The sequence below is a fragment of the Argiope bruennichi genome, chromosome 2 (assembly GCF_947563725.1).
Source record: "Argiope bruennichi chromosome 2, qqArgBrue1.1, whole genome shotgun sequence".
NCBI classification, from domain to species: Eukaryota; Metazoa; Arthropoda; class Arachnida; order Araneae; family Araneidae; genus Argiope; species Argiope bruennichi.
The window spans coordinates 80,729,925-80,754,012 of record NC_079152.1 but is presented as its reverse complement, the minus strand read 5'-3'; the positions used below and the strand labels follow the sequence as shown (position 1 = coordinate 80,754,012).

Sequence of the window (24,088 nt, the reverse complement as noted above, 5' to 3'; positions counted from 1 at the left end):
AAGGGACCCCTAATATCGTGCTACGCTTGTCAGTGACTTAAAACATAGCCAATATTCCTGGTGATAAGCTAGTCACTGGAAAGCAGCATGAAATCAGTGCGATGATTAAAACATACTCACCAACCGTATTATATATATTATTTGGCTCAGTTTACTTATCTACGTATTCAAAAGGAAAATTTTGCGAAGTTCTCTTCGGATAAATGCATGTTCTTAGAATCAATTCATGATTTGTGATGTCATTTGTTGCAATTACATTCGGAATCCGTCGCTTGTGCTCTTCGGTCTGTCAGCCAAAATTGAATAAATAATAACAAAAATCATACAGACTATTTAAAATTAAAATACAAGTAAATTTATTTTTAGAGGAAAAACAGCTAAAATTATTAAGCCAGTTATTGCGTAAAAGTTATGCATTTAATGGTGTTATGTTACATATCTTTGAATGTTCTCTTATTTTTTAAAATTCATTCCATATAGAAGCTTTACAAGATCGCTATAGATGAACATTTCTTGGCAAATTTTATGAAAGTCTTTATCTTCCATCTGCTTCTGTCCACGTAACTTTTTTATGGTGTGCGTGTCGTCTTCATCTTAACCCCCCCCCCTGCCTCCATTTCGTCTTTTTCTCTTCCTAACTCATGTAATATTACTTCGTTGCCATCAAGAGAAAGTTTGAAATAGAATGTCGACTCTAAAGCAGCCTGGGCCATTCTTTCATTTATTATATATATATTATATATATTTTATATATATATATATATATATATATATATATATATATATATATATATATATTGCATAAATCCAATGTACGTATTTTCCTACCTTTAACAATGCCATAATTTTGATATTGCCGATTAAAGCAGAATTTAAAGACAAGAGTACAAATTTAATTATAAATTTCAATAAAAGACGATAAATATTTTAGAGACCTTAAATTATATAAACCATCAAAAAAATATGTTTAATGTGTTTTATTTATAATAAATATCAGTCGCAGAGGCAAATATTATTTATTTTTTTATGTTATTTTTAAAAAATGATTTCAAATTAGCTAATCCCCACTTCATGATAATTAAATTTTGATATTAAATTTGAGCATACAACTCAAATAGAGCAATTTGCCAAAGATTATTAGGAATTTTTTTCACTAAACTGATACAAATACATTACATATATTTTTAATTTATCTTATGCTTATTTCTCTTTATCTTACAGGTTCAGAAAGTTTAGGAACGCAGATAAAGTGTGTCATGATAAGAAAATAATTCGAATTTGAAAAGCTTCCTGAAGTTTGCATTATGGTACAAAATGAAACAAACAAAACCAAGATAAATCACCCTTCAACACACGGCATGATCATCATAGCAAACTGTCCAAACATCACACAGTTAGTTAATCAATACATGGATAGCATAAACAAGACAAATGGCACAACCAACTATATGGATGGAGCAGCTTCTGCATTAGATGACTCCCAGAAGGATGCAGTTGTATACATCGTAGTGGTGCTATTCTTTTATTCTTTCTGCATTGGTTTTATGATGATTCGATACATGCAAAAAGAAGCTAAAGAACAACAAGAATGCAAGAAATATCGACGATACATAAACATGGCTCAAGATCAGTACCTGCAGTCCATGAACCGAACTAGATTGGCGAATAGACTAGCACTTCAAGCACTCAACACAGTGAATGCAATTCCACAAACTACAAACTATGGTAGCAAAGTAACGTTTGTATAAATACGAGGGCTGAAATACTTCGAGAAGGACTTTTCCGTTAGCCTAATAGCTGTTGTCGCCAAGAATAAATGTTAATGAAAACCGTTACTACCCTATTATAACCTTGTTCTGACAAGTTGGTGGCTGACCTTCGACCAGGACACCTCTCAAAGACAAACGAGTGAGAAAGAGATAATAATTGACAGAAAATTAATAAGGTGTAACACATATGAATATTGAACTCGGATTTGCTACCCCCCCCCTCATTATTTTTCATACTGATATACCTTGAATCCCATATAAGAAAGAACAAAATGCAACCATATGTCAAGTTAAGATAGGCTCGTCTGAAATCACGCCACACTCGCCAATTCTTTAGAGATAGACTATGACACATGAGACGCTAAAGTATGCCCAAATGCTCCTAGTATAAAAACACACTGGTTACATGATAAAGCTGTCGTATTTGGCGTGCTCTAGCTGGAGGAAAAATGAACTATTTGGCGAATATTTCGACTGCTGTCAAGTTAACAGAGGGCAAATTGAAGATATTTTTTCCATGTTACCAGATTTTCAACTACATTCCGAAGCACAGTAAAACCTAGTAGAGAACCATGGAATCCTGGCTGAGGAAAGGCAATGAAGTGCAGTGGATGATATCCAAAATATAAAGTTAATAAATAAAAAAAAATTCATTGCTACTAAAACATTTATTAAAATTCAAATTCAAAAAGAAATCAAGGATAATCAAAATAAAGGAAGAGACAACAAATAATATTGATACCTGCTGACATATTTTCATTCTTGGTTCCCAACATTATTCATTAACAGATGTCACATCAAAGAGACCATAAATTACCAACAGTAAAAAGTAGTGGCTAGTTATTATATTATAATGATCTTTTTACAGAAAAAAAAAAAATGTGCTGTCAAATAATAAACGAAAAAATCCGAGATATTTCATTCTAATTTCAGTTAAAAACTGGAAAGATTTGTTAATCCAGGAAAAAGATTTGAGAATGGTGATCATTTTGCTCATGTGCTTACTTTATTCATTATTCTATAACACTCCACTCTCCAATTAATGCACTTTTAAATTACAAGTAAATAGATAATATAAATAGATAAATTTTTATTGAAAATATATCTGTTGCATCAATATGTAACTATATTAAGAAGAAGTAAATAAAAGAAACTTTACAAAGATATGTTGAACTTTTTCTGTTACCGATTGCTCAAACAATCAAATAATTCATTGAATTTAAATTTATCAGATAGAATTTTATGAGATTCTGATATGTATTTGTCTTAATGTCAAACATTTTTAAAAATATATTTTTTAAACAATTCATTTTCCAATTCATTCTAGTGATAACAAAGTAGCACAAAACCATAATACATTTAATATTATAAAAAGCATTTCATATCAAAATAATTTTAAAATATGCTAATAAATGCATGCAAATGATATTTAAATTAGGTAGCATAATTATTTAACTATGAATTAAAAGTAAATAATAAAAAATGGTGAGGCAAATAGGCACCTATTTTACATTACAAAATGATTGTGAATTTGAATGTCCTTGTTTCTCCACATTTATCTTTTGATTTCTCCACATTTCTCTTTTAAATCGGCTCTAATCAGAAATTTAAAGACAAAAGTCTATAAATACAATGTTACAGATAACTATCTTATTAAAGGCAAAAGAGCAACCTTGCTCTAAATATTAAAAATAATATTACATACATATATATATATATATATATATATATATATATATATATATATATATATATATATATATATATATTAGTATTTAGGTTGTCTTTTTACTATTTAACAATAATTAATTGCTAATGCCATGATCAAAAATAATTGATATTCAAATTATAAATTAGACAGACACTAAAATATATAAATTAAATGTCTCGGACAATCTCAACCGACTTATAATGAAGCGTTTATTTAATAATATAAAACTCCTTCAATTATTCTGACTGATTGCACACACTAATGCACATGCATATGAAATAATTTTTGATTATGGCTTCAACTCATACTGTCATAATTAAATTTAAATTAACATATCATTTAATTTTCAACTTTAAACAAATATAAGTTGTTACGTAAAGCAAAATTTCTCAAAATAAATTTATTATACTCTTTAAGAAAATTTTTTGAACTAAATTAAACAGCAAATCACTTAAAAAAACTTATTACAGATGGAAATATTAAATTAGTTCTAATAATATTTTATAAAAACATAATAGGCAATAATATATGAAAATTAAATTCTGCAATAAAAGCTAACTTATTCTAAACAAATTAAAAATAGACAAATTAAATAAACAAATTAAAATGTTAGGAAAAATTAGTAAATTGATCATGAGGCATAAATTAAGCTTTTATAATAAAAATAAATCACAAACTTTACACATCTTGCATTAATTTAATTGCAATTTAATAATTTTTTTAAGGTCTTATCCAGACTTATTCTTTTATTTTCCTCTTTCATTGCTAAACACATCAATGATGAATGACAAGATCAGTGACATAACTAGACTGAGGCAATGGTACATGTTTAGGTTGAAGCCATGATTTTACTAATTTCTATTACTCTATTAATCCAAGTCTTAATACCCAGTTATCCCACATAGGTTTCAAATCTGTGAAATGCAGTAATATCAAAAAAAGAATAAGAATCAAATAGAAGTTAAATATATGTAATGTTGTCTTTAATATAAACACATTTATTTTTATTACATACCAGATAGCTTTAAGCATGAAGTGCGGCCTCAAGTATTAAAAAAATGATTTATTTTTACTTTCTTGTATAGGAGATATACAGAAAGTATTGAAATCACTAAAAAAATTCAAACTCAAAATTTGGGCAAATCTCAACTTTTTCGAATTCAAAAACCTCATTTTTGCTATTATATCTATCTGTGACAAAGAAAGTTCAAAAAATTTTAAGTGAGATAGATAAAATTTCGTTTATAATCTTTACATTAGATTTAAAGATTTCTATCAAATTTTGAATAAACTCTATTAACAGACAGCCTGTCTGTCTAGCTATCCGAATATAAGTTAATGCAATTACTATGAAATGAAGAGAGCAAGATAAACAAAATTTAGAACACAGATTTAACATCTGAAATTTACATACCTGTCGAATTCAGAGCCAAATCCATCATGTAATTGACTTTCTATCGGTCTGAACTTTTATTAGCATGAAAATGGGATAACTCAAAAACGTAATGACTTAAATTAGTAAAATTTGGCACATGATTTTGTGACTACAATTGTAGATCTGTCAAATTATAGCTTTCATTGATTGGAAAAAAATACGTCTAAAAAACTAATTGTTGGTTCTATTAACAACATGATAGGAATTTATCATCAAAAAAATTAATAAAAAATCATATTCAGATAAAAAAAACTAAATTTATACCAAAATTTAATATTTTAAAATCAATTTTTCGTAATGCAAGCATTTTCAGTCCAAGATTTTATGTAGTATGCAGAGGATAATACCTTTGTTAGAAAATATACAAGAAAGTTTATTCAAACCATTCCCACTGGTCTTTCTATGAATACCTTCTCTTCTAAAAAGATCTAGTTTTCAATACAATGATCTAACTGATCATTGTATTGAATGTATGTTATCAATACATGGTTTGGAAATTTCTTTAACCCATATTTTTTTTAATGAAAAGATGCTTAGAGGATCCATATAGATATCTACCTCACCATAATTAGCAATTTCTATAAATAGTACATATTTCAAAATAAAGTTACATGTAAATAAATAGGAAGAAAGTTCTGAAACAATTCTAATTCAAGAATGAATTGACGTCATTAAATTTTTGAATACATATTTTTAAAAATATGAATATTAATATTTTTAAAAATATGAATCATTATATTAGCATTATACACGACTTATGCTGATTGCATATTTTTATTTACATTCCCAAAACACCATATAAATTTCAATAAACAATGAACAATAAAAGAAAACAAATAATATATTATAAAAAATTTCAAGACAATAAAAAATAACAAAAACAAATGAATTTATTCAATCAATGAAAGAGACTTATTATAAAATATCAGAATTTAAATTAATGTATCTACAAAAAAAATCATGTATAATAAACTGGCACAAAACAAGTTATTTACGTTTCTATCATATAATCACCATTAACTGTTTTATTAGTTAATATATTAACTAATAATATAACTGCTGTTACTTTATCAGTTAATTATTAAATATCATGCAATACATACAAATAATAAATACAAGAGAGAAATAAAAAAAACTGCATAAGTCATTGCTTTGAAAGTAGAAAGGAGTTCTATGAAAACAATGCCCCAAAACTTCAATGCAAATTAAAAGAATATTTCATAATCGACTTTAATTAAATAATATAAGTCTTTCATATATAAAAATATGTTTAAAAACAGGATGTGTGCATAATGACCCAGGTTCTGTGACATTATAAAAACAGAAATATTAGATACTAGTTCTTCTGACATATATTATATCTTAGAAATTATCTCAGCTAAAATAAATTCTACCAACTACAAATGAGTTTCAACAAATTTTGCATATTTCATTTTTTTTTTTTATCATTCTTATTGTAAATTAATAATTTAGATTTGAAGTAACACCTCAAGATTACTAAATGCACAAATAATTGAAATCAAAATTTTAACAATCAATGAAAAATCAATTTGCCATTAATTATTTCTATTAAAAATAACTAATCCCAATAATAAACTAAATAAGTAAAACCAATACATCAACCATCACTAAAAAAATAATTTTAGTCATTTTTTTAATGCACATGAAATATATAGATGGTTTAAGAAATACTCTGAGCTATTTATTTATGTAAAATATCAAATATTTTATTTTAAAAATTCATATTTATTATTATCTACAATATATAAGAACATATTGTCCAGTTTTTGATTCTGGAAAATGTGAATGAAATGTTTGATAACAAAGACTATAGTTATACTTATCAAGAAATCTAGAAATCTGAGGAAATAATGTATCAAACATAACAATATGAGATGGTATAATTAGTATATCATTCTTCTCATAATTCTGAAAAAGCCAAAATTCTGGATTGTCAAAAAAGATGTCAGCTTCCTCCATATAATCGTCAACATTGTTAAAATTTGGTTCACAAGAGAGAAATTTCATACTGACATTCTGGTGAATATAGCTATAAAAAAATCAATAAAAGAAATACTTTTAAAAAACATGTATAAAAAGACATTGCTTATGTTTTAATTTTTAAGCAGAAATGCTATTCAGCATATTGCTATATTTTCTATCAATATATATGAAGAGTTCCATAAATGTTTCAAACTTATAAGCTGCACACAGCAAAATTTTTCTTTTTTTTTACAGCAACACAATAAAAAGAAATATGTGTAAAATGAACATATTTTTATGCATAAGGAAAGAAATTTTTTTAAACAAATACAATGAAATTGCATTTGTTTTACATTTATATCAATTTAACTTGATTTCTGTTCTACTTTGAAGCAAAAGAATAACAATCTACAATAGACAATTTTAAGCCATAGTTTAAATGATGAAGGAGCATCTGAATCAGCATGCACTTTAAATTTCCACAAAGCACACAGAATGAGAATGTGTGACCTCAACAGACTTGAATTGCACCAGGACTGCATATACAATAGGTCTTTGATGGGTTTGAACTTCAAACACACAATCTCCCACCATCAAATTAAGAATCTATTACTGAAGCTTCAAAGCTTTTCAGAAAAAAAAAAATGCAGATTCTGAAAATCAGATTGCTAGTTTTAAGGAGACACAAAGCTCAAAAGCAGATAAAATTGTATTATCATTCATATAGATCTATAATTTGTCATTAAGTAAAAAATATAATCATATAAAAGTACATTTAATCAGTACATACATAAATTAATACTGCTATGTCATGAAAATGTTATATATATTCTTTTTGCCAAAAAAACTTTCTATCCAATTTAAAATTTATTTATTTCCTACATTAATTTAATGTTCAATAAATTAAATATTCTAATATTAATAATGCATAAATAAAAGTGTAAAAGTGTAGTGCTAAAGCAATATCTTTTCCTCTTGAAAACAGAATAATGTAAAAACAACAATAATTCATAAGTAAACAAAATATTCATAATTATAAAATGAAAAATATTTAATTTTTTTTTATTGTTGTTGTTGTTTTGTCTGACTATTTTTAATGTATATATGTAATGCATTTAACCTAAAAGAAAAATTCATCCTAAAAGAATACTGAGACAAAAAGTCATTGAATACAAAATTGAAACAGACAAAATTAAATTAAACAGAAAAACTTAATATAAACCTTACATATAAGAAAACTGAAAATGATGGTTCTGACTAATGTAAATTACATATATCCAATGGATAGTTTTACTATTTACAGAAATAGATTATTATTATTTTGATAAATAATAATAATGTTTATTCAGTCTCTTCAAGATTTAATCATCAAATGGCAAATATCAAAATGTTTATTATAAAATCAGTAACCAAAAATTCATAAAAAATTTATTAAATTAATAATTATTCTACAAAAATTAGTTACCTATAATATGGAGTAGAATGGCATGGCATTAGAAAGAGTACATTTGAATTCTTCTTTAAGATATGAGATAATTGTAAAGTTGACTTTATGGTTCCACTTTGATGAATTAGACCCATGTAGAGAGATAATGGAATGTTTATTAAAATAATTGCCCAAACTAAACAAATATTTATGCTGCTATTTATTTTCAATTTGAAAAGTGATAATCTTTTAGATGAAATTTCACTCATCACAGCACTGCAGATAACCAATGAAAGTGGTAGAATAGGCAACAAAAAACGAAATTCCTTGTGGCTAAGTAAACTAAAAGAAAAAGAAAAAAAAAAAGATATAAAAATCATTTACACTTTCAAAAATAACATTTTAAAGAAGTTAGATCTGAAATACCAAATTGTACAAATAATTTACTATCTTCATACAGAAAATTTATTTACATTTTTTTTCCAAGTATTATATTCATACTTCCTCATTTATTTGCAAATTAAAGAAATCAGAAATATTAATAACACCAAATGATTTTAGAGTTTTGTACGAATAATGAATTAATACCCTAAAAAGCAACAAAGCATTCAAGTTCCTAATTAAAAAAATTTGGCTTAATTTTATCCATTGCAATTATTCACATAATCATCATGACTAACAAAATCATCTAGACTTTTTTGAGTATACAAATATTTTGTTCACTTAAGATGGCAGGAAAAAAAATAGAGAAACATATTATTATTCTATTAACTATTATTTTTGTACTCTATTATCATTTTTTAAAAACTGTACACAACTTTGTCTATATACAATATTTGTCCTTCAGAGAATAAACTTTCTTCAATTCAAAGACTTATACAAACAAAAGAAAAATAAATCACACTTGCATGGAACATAAAATGCAACGGTAGATATCCTAAATATAATCTTTTTTTGCCATTTCAGTACTTAAAATAAAGATTCTTTTTTATATAAATTTTCATTTTATGCTGACTTGTTTTTTTTTTTTTTTTTAACCAAAAACAGATTTGATAACAGAAATTCAAATCCATAATCTTAAATTATAACAATAAAAGAATAATCAATTAGATTTTATTTTTCTTCATCTAACTATACATTTTGCTATGTCATTATTTTAAGAACTATATATATATATATGAAATTATTTAAATTTATATGCATTCTTAAAATAATCATCAGATCCTTTGAATTCAAACTTTATTTTAATTTACATATTTTGAATTGTGTACATTGATTTCCAGTCAACACACATGTAAAATAAATATTAACTTAAAAATATTTTCCAATGCCCTTTTTTCTTACTTTCAGCTTTCCTATTTAAACTGCATTGTTATCTGGTTATGGTTCTAACATGGAACTCTTTAAGAAATACTTAAAAATTGAAACTGTTGTCAATTAAAAGAATAAAGTTATCCTTGAAAGAATTTTGCATATTCTCTTCATTTACCAGAAATATATTTTCTATTTTCCCCCGTTTATATGAATAAAAGTATAAAATATTTCTTTGCTTATAGCTTATTTTTATTGCTATTATTAATAATAATAATATTTCTATCAATCATTTTTTTTCTATTATGGGTTCCAAAAAAAATTATATATAATTTTCAGAAACCTTTTAGTTTCAGTTAGAAAATAAAATATCAAATAATATAAAATAATGTCAAATCAAGCAAAAATATTTTTTCCTTTAATAATAAAAATAAATTAAAAAATAAAAGAATTTTATTTATACCTTTAAATTTGAAAATAATAATTAAAAATTAAAGAAATATGACCCTTTTCTTTGCATTATAGCATTCAAAATCAAATTAGCCTTAGCATTCCAAAAAAGAAAAGTTTTAATGATTACACATAATAAGCATTTATGAATTCCTGTTTCTTTAGAAACTTTATGCGATTTAATTTTATTATAATATAAATTTCCACAAAACATGTCAATACTAAAATAATGATAAAATACACATATGATAATGATAAAACTTCATAAATTGATATAATTTATTGCTAACCTTAAAACTGTGATTAATCAGATTAATTCAAATACAATATCAAATTTCAATCAAGAATTTTATTCTGTTAACATTATTAAATGGCCTTCAACTATAAAAAAAAATAGACAAGAACATGCTAAAGGTATATGTTCAAGGAACTTAAACAACTCAAGAGTAACTATCAATAATATCCCAAGGAAAACCGAAAGAAAACCCCATGGAAAATTGAATAATTTACTTATTTAAAAAAAAGGACAGAAATGCTTCACAGAAAAGCATAAACAAACCACAGAATAATTCAAAATAATGCATTTTTTTAAGTAAACAATTATATCTAATCATTTTTAAACATTCAACAAATATGTGCAGACAAAAATTAAAGACACGTTTATCAAGAAAATTATACATAAAAATAAATATCTTATCCATAAATCACAGATATGAAGAAAAGTATTTATGAAAAGAGTACTTTAAACTTACCTAAGAACTAAGATCATCCAAAATATTAATAAATAAAAGTGCCTAAGATATGGCAATGAAAAGCCCATCAAAAAAGGTAGCAAATGTATTCCTAAAACAACAGGGAAACCACTGAAAAAGTACCACAGGAAGTTATGCTGACCATAAAATGCTCCTATATCATTGCTCCAGTTAAACAAGAAAAAGTTATATGGAGTAAGCACCCATTCTCCATAAAAGTATCGATCACAGCATAATAAGATAGATAAAATAATACACCTAAGGAATAGAAATTAATTCACTTAATAAATCCAAAATTGATGTAAGAAAATACTAAATTTAACATATTTTTATGGTTTGAAACCAATTTATAGCAACTGAATTCTTTGAAGACCTGTTGCATATTTTTCTCTAAATTCATTACTTCATCATGCATTAATTTGAAACATACTATAAGAAGCTTTTTAAAAGTACAAACTTGTATTAGATATGGAAGACTGATATTTATTATACTTCCATTAATGTTTCAAAAAAAACTAAGATGCAAAAACTCATTTAGATGTTTATTTTGGAAGACATGCTCATGTTTAAATGAAATAAGTGAACACCTTCTACTTATGCATTCTTAAAAGTACATCTTTTAAAAAAATTTCAATATAATAATATCTCTAACATAACAATTCATACCTCAATCAGTAGAAGAAAAAAATAGCAGCAAAATAAAAGGCAAAGCAAAAGTGTTAAAATTAAACAATGTAATAATAAATAAATATGCACATTAAAATTTTTACAAAAATATATACCAGAATTTGCAAGTTGTTCTTTGATTTAATTAAGTTGTGTTGATGCATTGGTACTGATACTGCAAATTATGAAGAACTTTTAGACATAGAAGCAAATATTAGGATAAACATTATCACTATAAACAAAATTACCCAATTTGTCATTATGTAAATCTATTTTTAATAATGAGTAAATATATTTTCACTATTTCTTTACATTTACATTACTAAATTATCCAAGCATTAAAAAAAAAAGTGTCATCTAGCTCTATATTCTCAGAAACCATAATAGCAGAGATGACTAAATCTCTAAATCAAAATTTCTGAATACTAGCATGAAATAAAAATCCAATATTATTTCAAATAATTAAGAATACTAATGTTGCACACATACATATTTTAAATTTCATTAGTAAGATAAAGGAGACATTTAAAAAGAAATTACAAAAAACAAACAAATATTTCATCAATGAGCACTATTTTTAATAATTTTGTAATGTTCATATTTCCAAACAATTTCATTCCACAAAGAAACAGTACAATTTTGAAACTAATCCTTCACATCATCATTTCAAAATGTTACTTAGCATTTTATATTTTCCAGATTTTTTTAAATAATTAACAAATTTTGGTTACTTTTTGGGAGGGTAGGCAGATCTAAGGACTGCTATGTTTATCATTTTCTTAAATAGTAAATGAAAATTCAGTTTGATCAATGTAATGACTTTTCCCTAAAACTTTTAAGTAAAACTAAAATATGTGTTAAAGTATCCACAATAACAGGCATTAGAAAAGATCTGAAACCATGAAGAGAAAGGTTCATGGGAATTAAAAAAAATAGCATGGATGGGGTAAGATGTCATCAATGGAAAATATGATAAATTTTCTATAAAAGCTTCACTAAGAGAGTTTTGTAGAAATTTCTGACCCTTAAATTTCAAATATATTTTTGTTTATAGAAAACAGATAAAAATTTATGGTTTGTACAGCATACAAAGCAGATTTTTTAAAGATGTTCTATCATAAAAATATTGAAATAATTAAATGGACTTACGAAAATGAGTTAGAGAAAAAAGTAAAACAGACTTAAATAGATTTTTACATGATTAGACAGTTAAATTTTGCATCTTCTTTTATTTTGAATACTTTGAATAGTGTTTACAGCATCAATATTTTCAGTTCCTGTTTAAGAAAGTTGAACAAATATTAGACAGTTTTTGATTTCTTAATCTAACAACTGTTCATCGCTTAACATTATATTTGACAATCTATCAATTTAATCAAAGCAATGAAAGTTGTTCCTTCATAATGTAGAGCAAGAACTTTTTCAGCATTTAATTCATTTATTTAATACATGTCTCTAAGAATGCATTTAATTTTCTTTTCATAATAAATTAATCTTTCAATGATTCAAAATAAATTTACTAAATATATTGAACATTCTTATGATTCAATAATTTAATATTCTTAGTAAATATAATAAAAATTAAATTATAAGGAAGATGATTGTCAACATTTTAGATATAAATCTCCAAAATAAAATTAAATTATATGATGAAAGAGAATTTGTTCTACACAGAATTATGCTAAGGCCTTGTCTTTAAGATGCCAAACAGCCATTGTTTTGAACTGTAATAAAAGAAAAAAAGCTCCTTTAAAAACTTTTTTTAAAAAAGATTAGAACTAACAGAACTGTCTCAATTCAATTAATTCCAGATATCATTAAAATCTGTTCATATAATGTCATTCAGCAATTTCTTTCACTTATTCATGAGATTATATTCAACATAGTAAAAAAAAAATGCATGGCATGTTAATAAATCAAAATATATGAGTATTTACAAATATATTAATTTTCTTTGGTTGTTGAACTTAGAAATGTAATCTCAATTGTAGCATATTACTTAGCAAAATTGATTTAAAGATTTAAAATAACTATGTTAAATTACTATGAAACTACATTTGAAAAGTATTTTATTCCACTTAAAAAGTAATTGGACTAATTCACACAAACTGTCATCTAAAGAGTAATTTAAATAACAACATCAAACTAATATACAACAGTTAATATAAAAATTTGATTTACAGAAGGGGATTTTTTTTTTCAGTAAATTTTAATAATGTTTCAATTTCTTCAGAGAAGTGCTATAAGTAAATTTTAAGTACTATCAAGTTATTTTAAAAAGATCGAAACAAAAATATTGCTGAGTAATTCTTCCATCTTTTTCATTGAAATATAATGTTTCGTTCATTCAATGTCATAGAAAAGTTTCAAATTTAAAATAATCAACTTTTATTAATTCCCAGATCTTAATATCAGATTTTAGATTTTGTGAATGCCAAGATGAAAAGTAAATTTCAATTTATTTTCAACAGAAAAGATTACTACCTTAATTATTGACTGAATATTTAAAATTTTACTTTTGAAGTTCAATCAACAATTTGCAGAAATAATACTTCTTTAAAAGCTTTTTGAATTTAGTATAATTTTAGAAATAATTTATGATAAATGATGCATCCAAATAATATATATATATATATATATATATATATATATATATATATATATATATATATATATATATATATATATATATATATATACCTTTTAAAAACCAAAGAGAAAGTACTTTCCTTTCATTAGAAAATTTACATTCTAACATTTTTAATTTTAATAAATATTCTTACTTCAAGGTTTATTATTACATAGTTAAAAGCATTAAGATGTGATTCACTTCATTAATGTTTGCTGACTTTTCAAAGTAATCATGCATTGCAATGTTCAGATATATCTCTCACTTTAATAGAATTTTTAGAAGTCTTCAATAAAATACAAATTTTATATTCCAAACACACAAAATTTCAATTCAAAGCTATTTTGAAACTTCTCAAGCAAACACAATGATTGCTAGATGATGTTCAGCTAAGAATTTATTTATACATAAAGATCTTATGATTTTAAAGAGCCTCCAAAAAATGTTATCATAGGAAAAGGAAAAGTTTAATATGGTGGATTGTTTAAAATGAAATAGATAGATGAAAATTGGAAAATAATCAAAGGTGCAATTTTTTCTTAAATTTTTGCAGGTATTCGAATGGCAATATCAGAATATAAAATTCAATGGGAGAAAAAGTACTGTACATAGAAAATGACCTTACACTCACTTCTTTTAATTTTTTAATTCAGATTCTTCAAAAAGTCCATGTTTGTAAAGTGAATAATGATAATAGTCAGAAATATAATTTTTTATATTCATTTTAGGAAAGAATATAATTATCAATAAACAAAGTGGGTTTTGGTTTGGTTTTGTGTGTTTTACTGGCGCAAGAGCCATATTTGGCTATACTGCGCCATAAACAAAGTGGGACTAACTTTCATGGAAGAAATTACAATGATGTCTTCTGCTTAAATATTTATTGTGCAGGAAAATTAATGTAATGTATCAAAGTCACTAAAAAAATTTGCATATTACATTCACTGCCCACTTCCAGTTCCTTTTTTTTCCCGCATAAAATTTTAATTGAAATGCTTCTGAAATAATTTTTTTAAATGCTTCTCAGCTCATTTATACTGCGAGACTCGTGTGTGTGTAAATTTGTATACACATTTCAGAATATTACATTGTTTGTATTTAGTATATAGATATTTTTAAGTTATAAAATTAGTAGTAAACAATCATTTACAAGAACTAATTTTTAAAGTATTTTTTAACTAAAATCTGAAAATAAACATTACCCAATAAAAAGAGTTTTTCCAAGCATACAGATACAGTCTTTCTCCCTCCATAAATGGTATAAATATAAAGGAAGCCACAAAATAGCTGCTGTAGGTCGAATTAAACAACTAACACCAGCAAACCACAGGTAACTACATGTCAACCTATTCTTTTAAAAAATAACATAAGGTTATGTGAGTAATAAATTCAATACACTTGTATATGTAAAAAGAGAACATTGAACATAACATTGAAATATATGTAAAAAGAGAACATTGAACATAACATTGAAATATATGTAAAAAGAGAACATTAAACATAATTTATATAATATATAGTTATGTTATAGGTTATATAATATATACTTATAAAGAATAAATATCACAATAAATAATCAAAGCCATAAAAAAATCAATTTAAAGTCAATTATTTAATAATTAACTAAACTAACATATTTTCAACTTGGCAGTAATCGAGACAAACCAAAATAATTACAGAGGAACCTCAGTTAGCAAGCATAATTTGTAGCTGAATCTTACTTGAATGTAAAACATTCACTAAGACAAAAAAATCTGTAAGAATCCATGCAAAATAAAACAGTGCATTTCATTCTGAAATGAAATATTCAAATAAAATTAAAATAATGTAATTTATAATGTATGTTTTTATTTATTAGGTTTTAAAATATTTATTTTTATAATTAATTTCTTGTGTAACAGAATTCTATATACGTGATGTGTTCTTTCCACAATTAACAGCCAAATGTCGTGTCCAGCTAAGCACTCAAATTAATTCTACAGAGCCAGTGTAACATATTCTCTACTTTGAAATGAAATTTTTATTTCAATTTTTAAATACTACTCCACAAAAAGCTGACAGTTTTCTGAACAGTGGAGACAATGGCTTGTCTTAATGTAGAGGTATTAGTTTCTGTTTTGCACTTTTGGCTGCGATAGATTTATTGGCATAAACAAACGGCTCATAAAAATGCATGTGTTATTTAAAGAGACTCTGGCATTCTTATTGATTCCACTGGTTTTTTTCTGTTAGGGAAGCGAGTTCAGCTTACTGTTGCAGGGGTGAGATTGAAATATTTCTGGATATGTTTTGTAGATGTCTTGATACATGTGCTGGGATTATTTTGAGCTTCAATTTTTTTAACCATGGATAAGAGAGCGCCTTCTGAAATTAGTGAAATGATTTGGATTTTAGCAATAACAGCAAATAAAAAGGCAAAATTAGCAAATTTGCAAAATTAGGCTTAATTGCAAAAAATATTAGAGTCTGTGGACAGACGCTTGGTCCTGTGACAGCACTTTCACACACATTGTTGCAGAAGGGGTTAAAATTTGAAAAAAATTAGACACAGTTAATTAATTTATAGTGTGCACAGCAATTGCCTTATTAGAGTGATGCTTCTCAACATATAATCCAATAATTTATGTTTCTAAAAGATTATTGCTCTGCTGTGTCCATTATTTCTTCCCTTCTTAATCAACACACCACAGTAGCTTCTTGCTGTAACATAAAATAGAGCTCCAAAAGTTCTTTGGTAATTCTTCATCAGCTTTTGGCCCAAACTCTTAGTCATAAACATAATCTCATTGATTAAGGCTCTACAAGAACTTGCTCGAACCACTCAGAATTACATTTAACAATGTTGTCCAGCTAAAACGTCTTTCATGAAGTAAGAGTTATCTTCAAACAAACATTCAATACACACAAATTAGGTCAGACCAGCATATGACATCAAGATGTCTCCTTACCACTCATTGTGTGAAATATCACTCATTATATGAATAATTTTTTTACACTTAATTTGCTTGTTATGTAAAATCACTCCTTAAAAGAGGTACTCCTTAAGCAAAGTTTGACTGTATATAAATTGTTCACAAAATTCTTTTAGTGTTAAAAATATGCATTCCTTAAAAGAAAGAAAAAAGTGCTTAACACCGTAAGCATAACACATACACAAAATACAAATTAATACACATATATTCAGAATTTAAAAAAACAAATTCTAAAATTTTAAGCTGTACACTGATCTATTTACCTATCATAATATTTTTCAAAAATATCAATGGATTAGTATGAGTAATTGAGCAGGAAATAACAGTAAGTTGCTAAATTATTCTTAATTATTATAAATATGTAAAAAATGCATTATAAATAAATAGTTACCCTTTATGCTTTCCTGTATTCCATGGATAGAAATATAAGCCACATGATGTAAAGGATGTTTCAGCCATATTTGTTAAAGTCCTTGAAGAACAATAAAATAAAAACCAACTAGTCAAAAGATTAAACAAAGTCCAATAGCCACATTTTGATCCAAACAGTTTGCAAGAAAGTTTGTATGTAAAGAAATCACCAATGGAGGATAAAACTGCCTGAAAAATCTTTGGTAAGAAAACCTGAAATATAAATGATAATTTTTAAAAAAAAATTCCATCTTTTATTAATATTTTATAAAGTCATGAAATAAAGTCATTCCTTTTTTGATAAGTAATGAAGCATTAAAAAAGTACTTTAAGCAATGTAATAATTATTTGACAGGGATGTTAGAAATGTTTCTTACTTTCTTTTTATATAAAACATATAAAAGGAAAATTAACCAATAAAAATTTTTCTCCCTGCTTTCTAATCAATGACAAGTATATATACTGTTCAGTGAAAGGTATGAATACATTTGTGATCTTAAGTATAATTATATATATGTGACTAAATTAGAAAAATGGATCAGTAATAGTCAATAATCTTCCCAGTGAAACTGTTAATTCTGATGCATTTTTATTGATTATTTAGTATCTTTCAGAAAACAGTTCTAATAGTAAAAATATAAATATGAAAAATCTCACAGAATATTTTCTAAAATGGAATTATTAAGTGAAAAGATGAGAAATGGGTTTTGTAATTAATGTAATTGTTAAATAATGTCTATAAAGTAGATAGTAATTACTTTCAATTTTATTTATTTATTCATTTGCTTTTATATCTTTTAAAAATTGCTTTCATTAATATATAGAGTGAATATTCATAATTAATGGCGAATGAAATTTATAAAAACTGTTTTGCATAAGCAAAAAAAAAAAAAAATCAAAGGATCTATGACACAGTATGTATCAAAATTTCCAAAACAGCATGACAAAAAAAAAAACATTAAGGAAAAGTATTTCTTAAGGAAAAGCATAAGACATTTCAATGCTATGAAATAATCCCTGTGAAAATGCTCAGAAATATGTATCACAAAAATCAAATGTTTTTTTTTTTTTTTTCATTATTCATAATATAAATAAAATCAGTATAAAAACATTTTTCTATTTAGTATTTTTAATATAAAGAATATTTATATATAAAATATTAAAATTCATAAAATCTTATTATCCATTAATCTGTATCTTTTTTTAATTAATAAATACAGCAAATGATTCTTATAAATTGCAGATGGTAATAATTTCAAAAGAATTACATAAAATTTAAAAATTATACAAGTTTAATTTCTTACAACAAATGTTAAACACTGAAAATTAGGTTTTTTTTATTTGGGGGGAGGAATAAATAAAATGATTTAACATCTTGGACATATTTTTGTTCTATAAGAATGGTCAAATCAAAATTTTTACATACATATGGAAACATAGTTTCCAAGAAATTAAAAATCAACTGTTTAATTAATAATATCAAATATTCCTAAGAGTGCTTGCTCCTTAAGATTAACAATATTTGAGAGCAAAATCTGAAGAAAATCTTTTCAGTAGTTTAGATATTATATAAATAGATTAAGTAACAGTATAAAGTAACTCTACTCAGAATAACAGCTGATAATGAATCAAAAATTATGCAAACAATTTGCTTTTAAGTCAGTAGGAAAACAAACAAATGTTTAAAGAAAAATACAACATAAAAACGTGTTTAAAAAAAACTCATACAGGATTGCTATTAAAATCTTAAAAAAAATTCCCTGTATATTCCTGTTTGAATTCATATATGTTTTCCCTGTATATATATGTAATATAAGAGGAAATGGGGGTGGACAGTACTCATGTTCTAGTTAAAATGAAATAACAATACTCCATAGTTTTAATAAATGGAAAAAGAAAGGTTCATCAATAAATATGAATACAAACAAGATGCAGTTTTTAAAACAGTAAAATTTTTTAACATAAGTTCAAATGCTTTTTACAGTATTTGTCACAAATATAAAACGTTACTAAAAGCCTCTCTTTCTTTTTTTTATTCACTTTCAGTATATTCATTAGAAATCAAGTAACTTGTAATCACTATTCCAACTGTTTTTTGTTGTTGTTGTTTGTTTTTTCCTTTTTTTCTTTCCCTCAGCCATAGATTTTTAGGCTCATCAAGCTCTATCAAAAATAAGAGTCTAATATTTTTGCTTCTACGATTATGCTTCTTTTGACACTGTTTTTCATTAACTGCTTTAAAAAAACAAAGAGATTTCCATATAAGAAAAACACTATTAGTTCAGATGCCTGAATTTTTTAAAGGAATGGCTGAAGATTATTAGCAATATAAGAGAAACTAATTTTGGAACCAATTTATCCTGACAAGCATTAATAATATTATTACTTGTGGCATATCCAGAAAAATATTTTCTTTTATTGATATCTACGCATTTCTTTACATTGTTAAAAACCTTTAGAGTATTTTCACAAACACTAATATTTTCTGCCCAGTTTAATGAAAAAAACTTCAGCGAAAATTCAAAACCCATAACTTAGAGGAGATCGGCACATCTAGGTTAAATATTCTATACATTACTTTTAGAATAACATTTGCTTTTCATTCAGTAAATTTATGTTCATAATGAAATACTCAATGGATTATATGTATAGTCCACAAGTACCTAGATCTAAAATTTTATAGTAATTTTTTCTTTGAAATGTTTTGAAAATTTTAAATTTACATTTGGTTAATTCATACCAATATGTAAAAATAATTGTATGTCCAAATTTGATATATTTTCTTTAAATTCTCAAACAATTCTTCAGCAGAAATATGTCTTAAAAATATTGAATTCCAATGTCTTGAAAAAGTTCAATAAGTCAGTTGATTCACACCAATATCTAACAAAATACATTTGGTATTTTTGAGAAAATGGGATTCAAAGCATAATATAAATTTTTTATTGTTTAAATATTTCTCAAGAGATTGGTGAAAAAAAAGAGCTAATTTATACCAAATAATGTATGACATTTTGTACGCCCCAAACCGCATTTTTTGGCTATTTCACTACCAAATAATGTACAACATTTTTTATGCCTTAAACAGCATTTTTTTTCACTATCAATGAATAAATGTGGAAATATTTGTGATGTTTTTATTGAATGCACTAAAGAACGAATGTGATGCAACAAATCTTGATGCTCACAAAAGTGCAGTTTATTAAATTTGAATATTTTTGGACTAGCTGTATTATAACTGTATTCTTTTTAGAAACAAAGTCCAATATCAATTATAACTTTTTTTAATTGCCATGCAATTTTGTAGATTTTTCTCTTTAGGCATGACTAATATGTGACTGTTTCTCCATATTACTTAAGCTTATAATCTTCTTACAAAGCAAGCAGTACGCAGCAAGCGGAATTTGGAGAATCTCCCGAACCCATTCAGCATAGTCAGGAATCATATTTTTATCTTTCCAATCTGTATTAAATACTGATTTTGAGCAGTTCATCGTTTTAAAAAAATTCTCTAATCTACTCTGAATTAACTCACAATTTCTCAAATAATAAACAAACCATTCAATAAACTCACATGTGAATGAACTAAACACCATAGGATACTTCCACAGATTGAATGTTACTTTTCCCGACAAATAAATTTATTCTATTCTTTGACACATTTATAGCAGTTTCATGCATTCTATTAGCTTCAATCGGGGAATCTCGTGGAGAGAAAACAACTGCCTCTGAAATCGAAATTAGGTTAATCTATACATAAAAATGGGGGAACATGTAGAAAAAGGATGAGTTGCCACAATTACACAGATGTTTCATTTTTGGTATTATGGCTATGATCTTTTATTCTTACAGAGATCAGCAATTTTTAGATGAAAAAGAGGTGCTAATAAACTTAAAATTTTCTGTATTTTCTTGGGTTTTATGAAAATTAAAACTTTTTTGTATTTTTCCTGTTTGTTTGTTTTTACAATTTTCAAATTCTTTGTATTTTTCAAATTCTCCTGGTGCTGTGTCAACCATATCAAATTAATGTAGAATGAATTGAAGCTAATAAAATCAGGGTTTTTAAAGCAATTTGAGGTGGAATACTTCAAGACTTACCAATTGCCATAGCTATCTAAATTTTTTAAAACAGTTTAGTTGTCAGGATACGATCTAGCGCAGATGCATTGGTTTAAAAATTCAATGTTTTTTTTTACTTAACAAATTAAGTTTCAAGAATGCTATTTGAGCTACTTTATATCAAATCCCTGAAGATTAGATCTAAAATCAGCAACTATGGAGTACTCCAAGTGTTTAAGCTAAACAGCTAGTAACTGAACATGTATGACAGAAATAATTTTTAAATAATAAAATATAAATGTGATTAATCCTGACAAAATCTGATGTTTAATAGTATTTGTGAATAAAATTAAAAGAAAAATCCACTCAGTAATTAGGATTTCTATAATATACATCAATTTACAGTCAATAAATTTCAATGCATTTCACTTTATTTATATAGATTTTAATACTCTTACAGTTTAGCATTTTATTTTCAATATAAATTACAATTGAACCAATTAAGAGTATAATTACCATTCATTGTCATTGTTTTCAAAATATGGAATGAAAAAGTTGTACATATTTACATTATTAATATTCAAGAGTTTTTCAGATTGAATCTTGTTAGATTCATAAAAATATTTTCCATTAAAAATTTTAAAATCAAATAGTGAAGAAATAATTAATATCCTAATTAAAGAATTAAAAAAATAATGAAAACATTAATCATTTTTAAATTAGAGATTATAATAGTGATGATAATACTAAAAAAAAAAAAATACTTACAATTGTTCCGACTGATTCAGGAAATATTCTATACAGAATATAAATTATGGATGGATAGACATAACTCCGTATTTTCTTCTGCCATTCCCATGTCAAATGTCCATAGCTTTAAAAAAATTAAATTCATTTAAGTGATATTTTAAATAATGGATAACATTATTAACAATTATAAAAGTGTTTTAACTGATATAATAAAGACGTTTAAAAATATCAGTTTATAAATAATATAGATTATGTTATTATTTATACATGTTTACTATTCATAAATTAAATAAATGTTTCAATGAAAATAAAAATAATTCATGAATAAATTAAAATAACTAAAATATCATAATTACTTTCATATCTATTTTTCAAAGCATCAAAACTGACACATTCGAAAAGCAAAGATTAATAAGCAAAAATTCTGATAATTAATAGCGTTTCCTTCATTAATACGAAAAAAACTGAAAAATGAAAAAGAATCCATTAAAAATTTAACATTTTTCTTCTATTCCTTTCTACACTTATGAATATAGACATAAGTAATATCTTACATATGCATGCAAAATACATTATATATGCATTACAAATGCATACAGAAAACAAAATAGTAACAAAAAGAAATTACAAAGGTTACCCAAATGCTGTTTTATGAGCTACTTCCAAAGACTGCCAGTATTCATCAGGAACAAATGACGACCGAACAATAACAACGCTTATTAAGCGCAAAAACAAAATTCCACATAGTATGGAAAAATCGGGACAATTGAAAATTTTAAGTGCCATAATCAAAATTCAGATATACAATTTTCAATTCAGTTCATATCATTATCCACAATGTTGGCTTTACTTCCAAGGGTTAAAAATTACAAAAAAAAAAAAAAAATATTATAACAATTTATTATATCCTGTAAATGAAATGATGGTATTCACATAACCCAAGTATCGGGTTAAATTCGTTTTAAAACTGCACATAATGACAAACGATATCATTGAAACTAGCAGAATCCACGCGACATGGTCTGTGATATAGGAAATCAAAACAACGCGAGGGAGTGGAAGTATGCTTCTCTAAATAAATGTTTAAAAGTGTAGCTGATTGTTATGAGCGAGGATAGAACCTGCGACCTTGTGGTTCGCAACCGAGTAAGAAGACCACAAGACAAAGGTAATACTCATGTCTCGTAGCTGTTATTTGACTTATAAGGTTCACCACAGTACTCTCCCTCCAATGAGTCGCAAGTGAGACGAACGATATGGCTGTTGAGTGGTGATGTATTAGCTGTTAAGTCCAATGTACCTGTCCCCATTTGAGTAGCGCCAAGCGTATGGCGAGCGTGTGTGGTAGAGTGGTTGCTGTTGCGTCAAGTGTGTCTGACGGCTTTGTGTTGCTGTGGGTAGATGGCTCCACAATAGCTGTACGAAGTTTGAAGGTTCATCGTCCGAGGTCACCAATGTGGCGGTTTGTTATGAGCGAGGATAGAATCTGCGAACCTGCGACCTAGTGGTTCACAGTCGAGTAACCAGACCACAAGACAAAAGTAATACTCATGTCCCATAGCTGTTATCTGGCTTATAAGGTTCACCACAAGAGTTGGACCTAGTCATTTAGAGTAGAATTCCGCGTTACTGTTAAGATTTCATACTGGTACCAAAGGAATGATTGCTGATATTAAACAAGCAATTGAATAATAGATCTGGGGATCGTGAGTTTCCTGGGGATTTGAGATCTTTGTGATGAGGACCAAACATATACTAAAA

General features: G+C 25.8%; 1 protein-coding gene across 1 annotated transcript; it reads right to left on the bottom strand.

Moving 5' to 3' along the window:
* Positions 1-5,896: 5,896 nt before the first annotated feature.
* On the bottom strand, positions 5,897-23,121 carry LOC129959386 (GPI mannosyltransferase 3-like). Its single transcript, XM_056072208.1, has 7 exons — positions 22,965-23,121; positions 22,346-22,451; positions 17,496-17,728; positions 15,335-15,478; positions 10,838-11,095; positions 8,364-8,666; positions 5,897-6,965 (listed from the first exon to the last, which is right to left on the bottom strand). The coding sequence occupies exons 1-7, from the start codon at positions 23,111-23,113 to the stop codon at positions 6,668-6,670; spliced, it is 1,491 nt and encodes a 496-aa protein (XP_055928183.1). The 5' UTR covers positions 23,114-23,121; the 3' UTR covers positions 5,897-6,667.
* Between the last annotated feature and the right edge of the window lie 967 nt (positions 23,122-24,088).

What these genes read in the sequence shown, in the direction of transcription:
- LOC129959386 (XM_056072208.1), bottom strand. Translation starts at nt 23,113, where the DNA reads ATGGCACTTAAAATTTTCAATTGTCCCGATTTTTCCATACTATGTGGA. An exon ending in GCTCATAAAACAGCATTTGG is followed by an intron (nt 22,452 to 22,964) that starts GTAACCTTTGTA and finishes ATTTTTTTAAAG; the next exon opens with CTATGGACATTTGACATGGG. An exon ending in CATTCTACTCCATATTATAG is followed by an intron (nt 6,966 to 8,363) that starts GTAACTAATTTT and finishes ATTTTTTTATAG; the next exon opens with CTATATTCACCAGAATGTCA.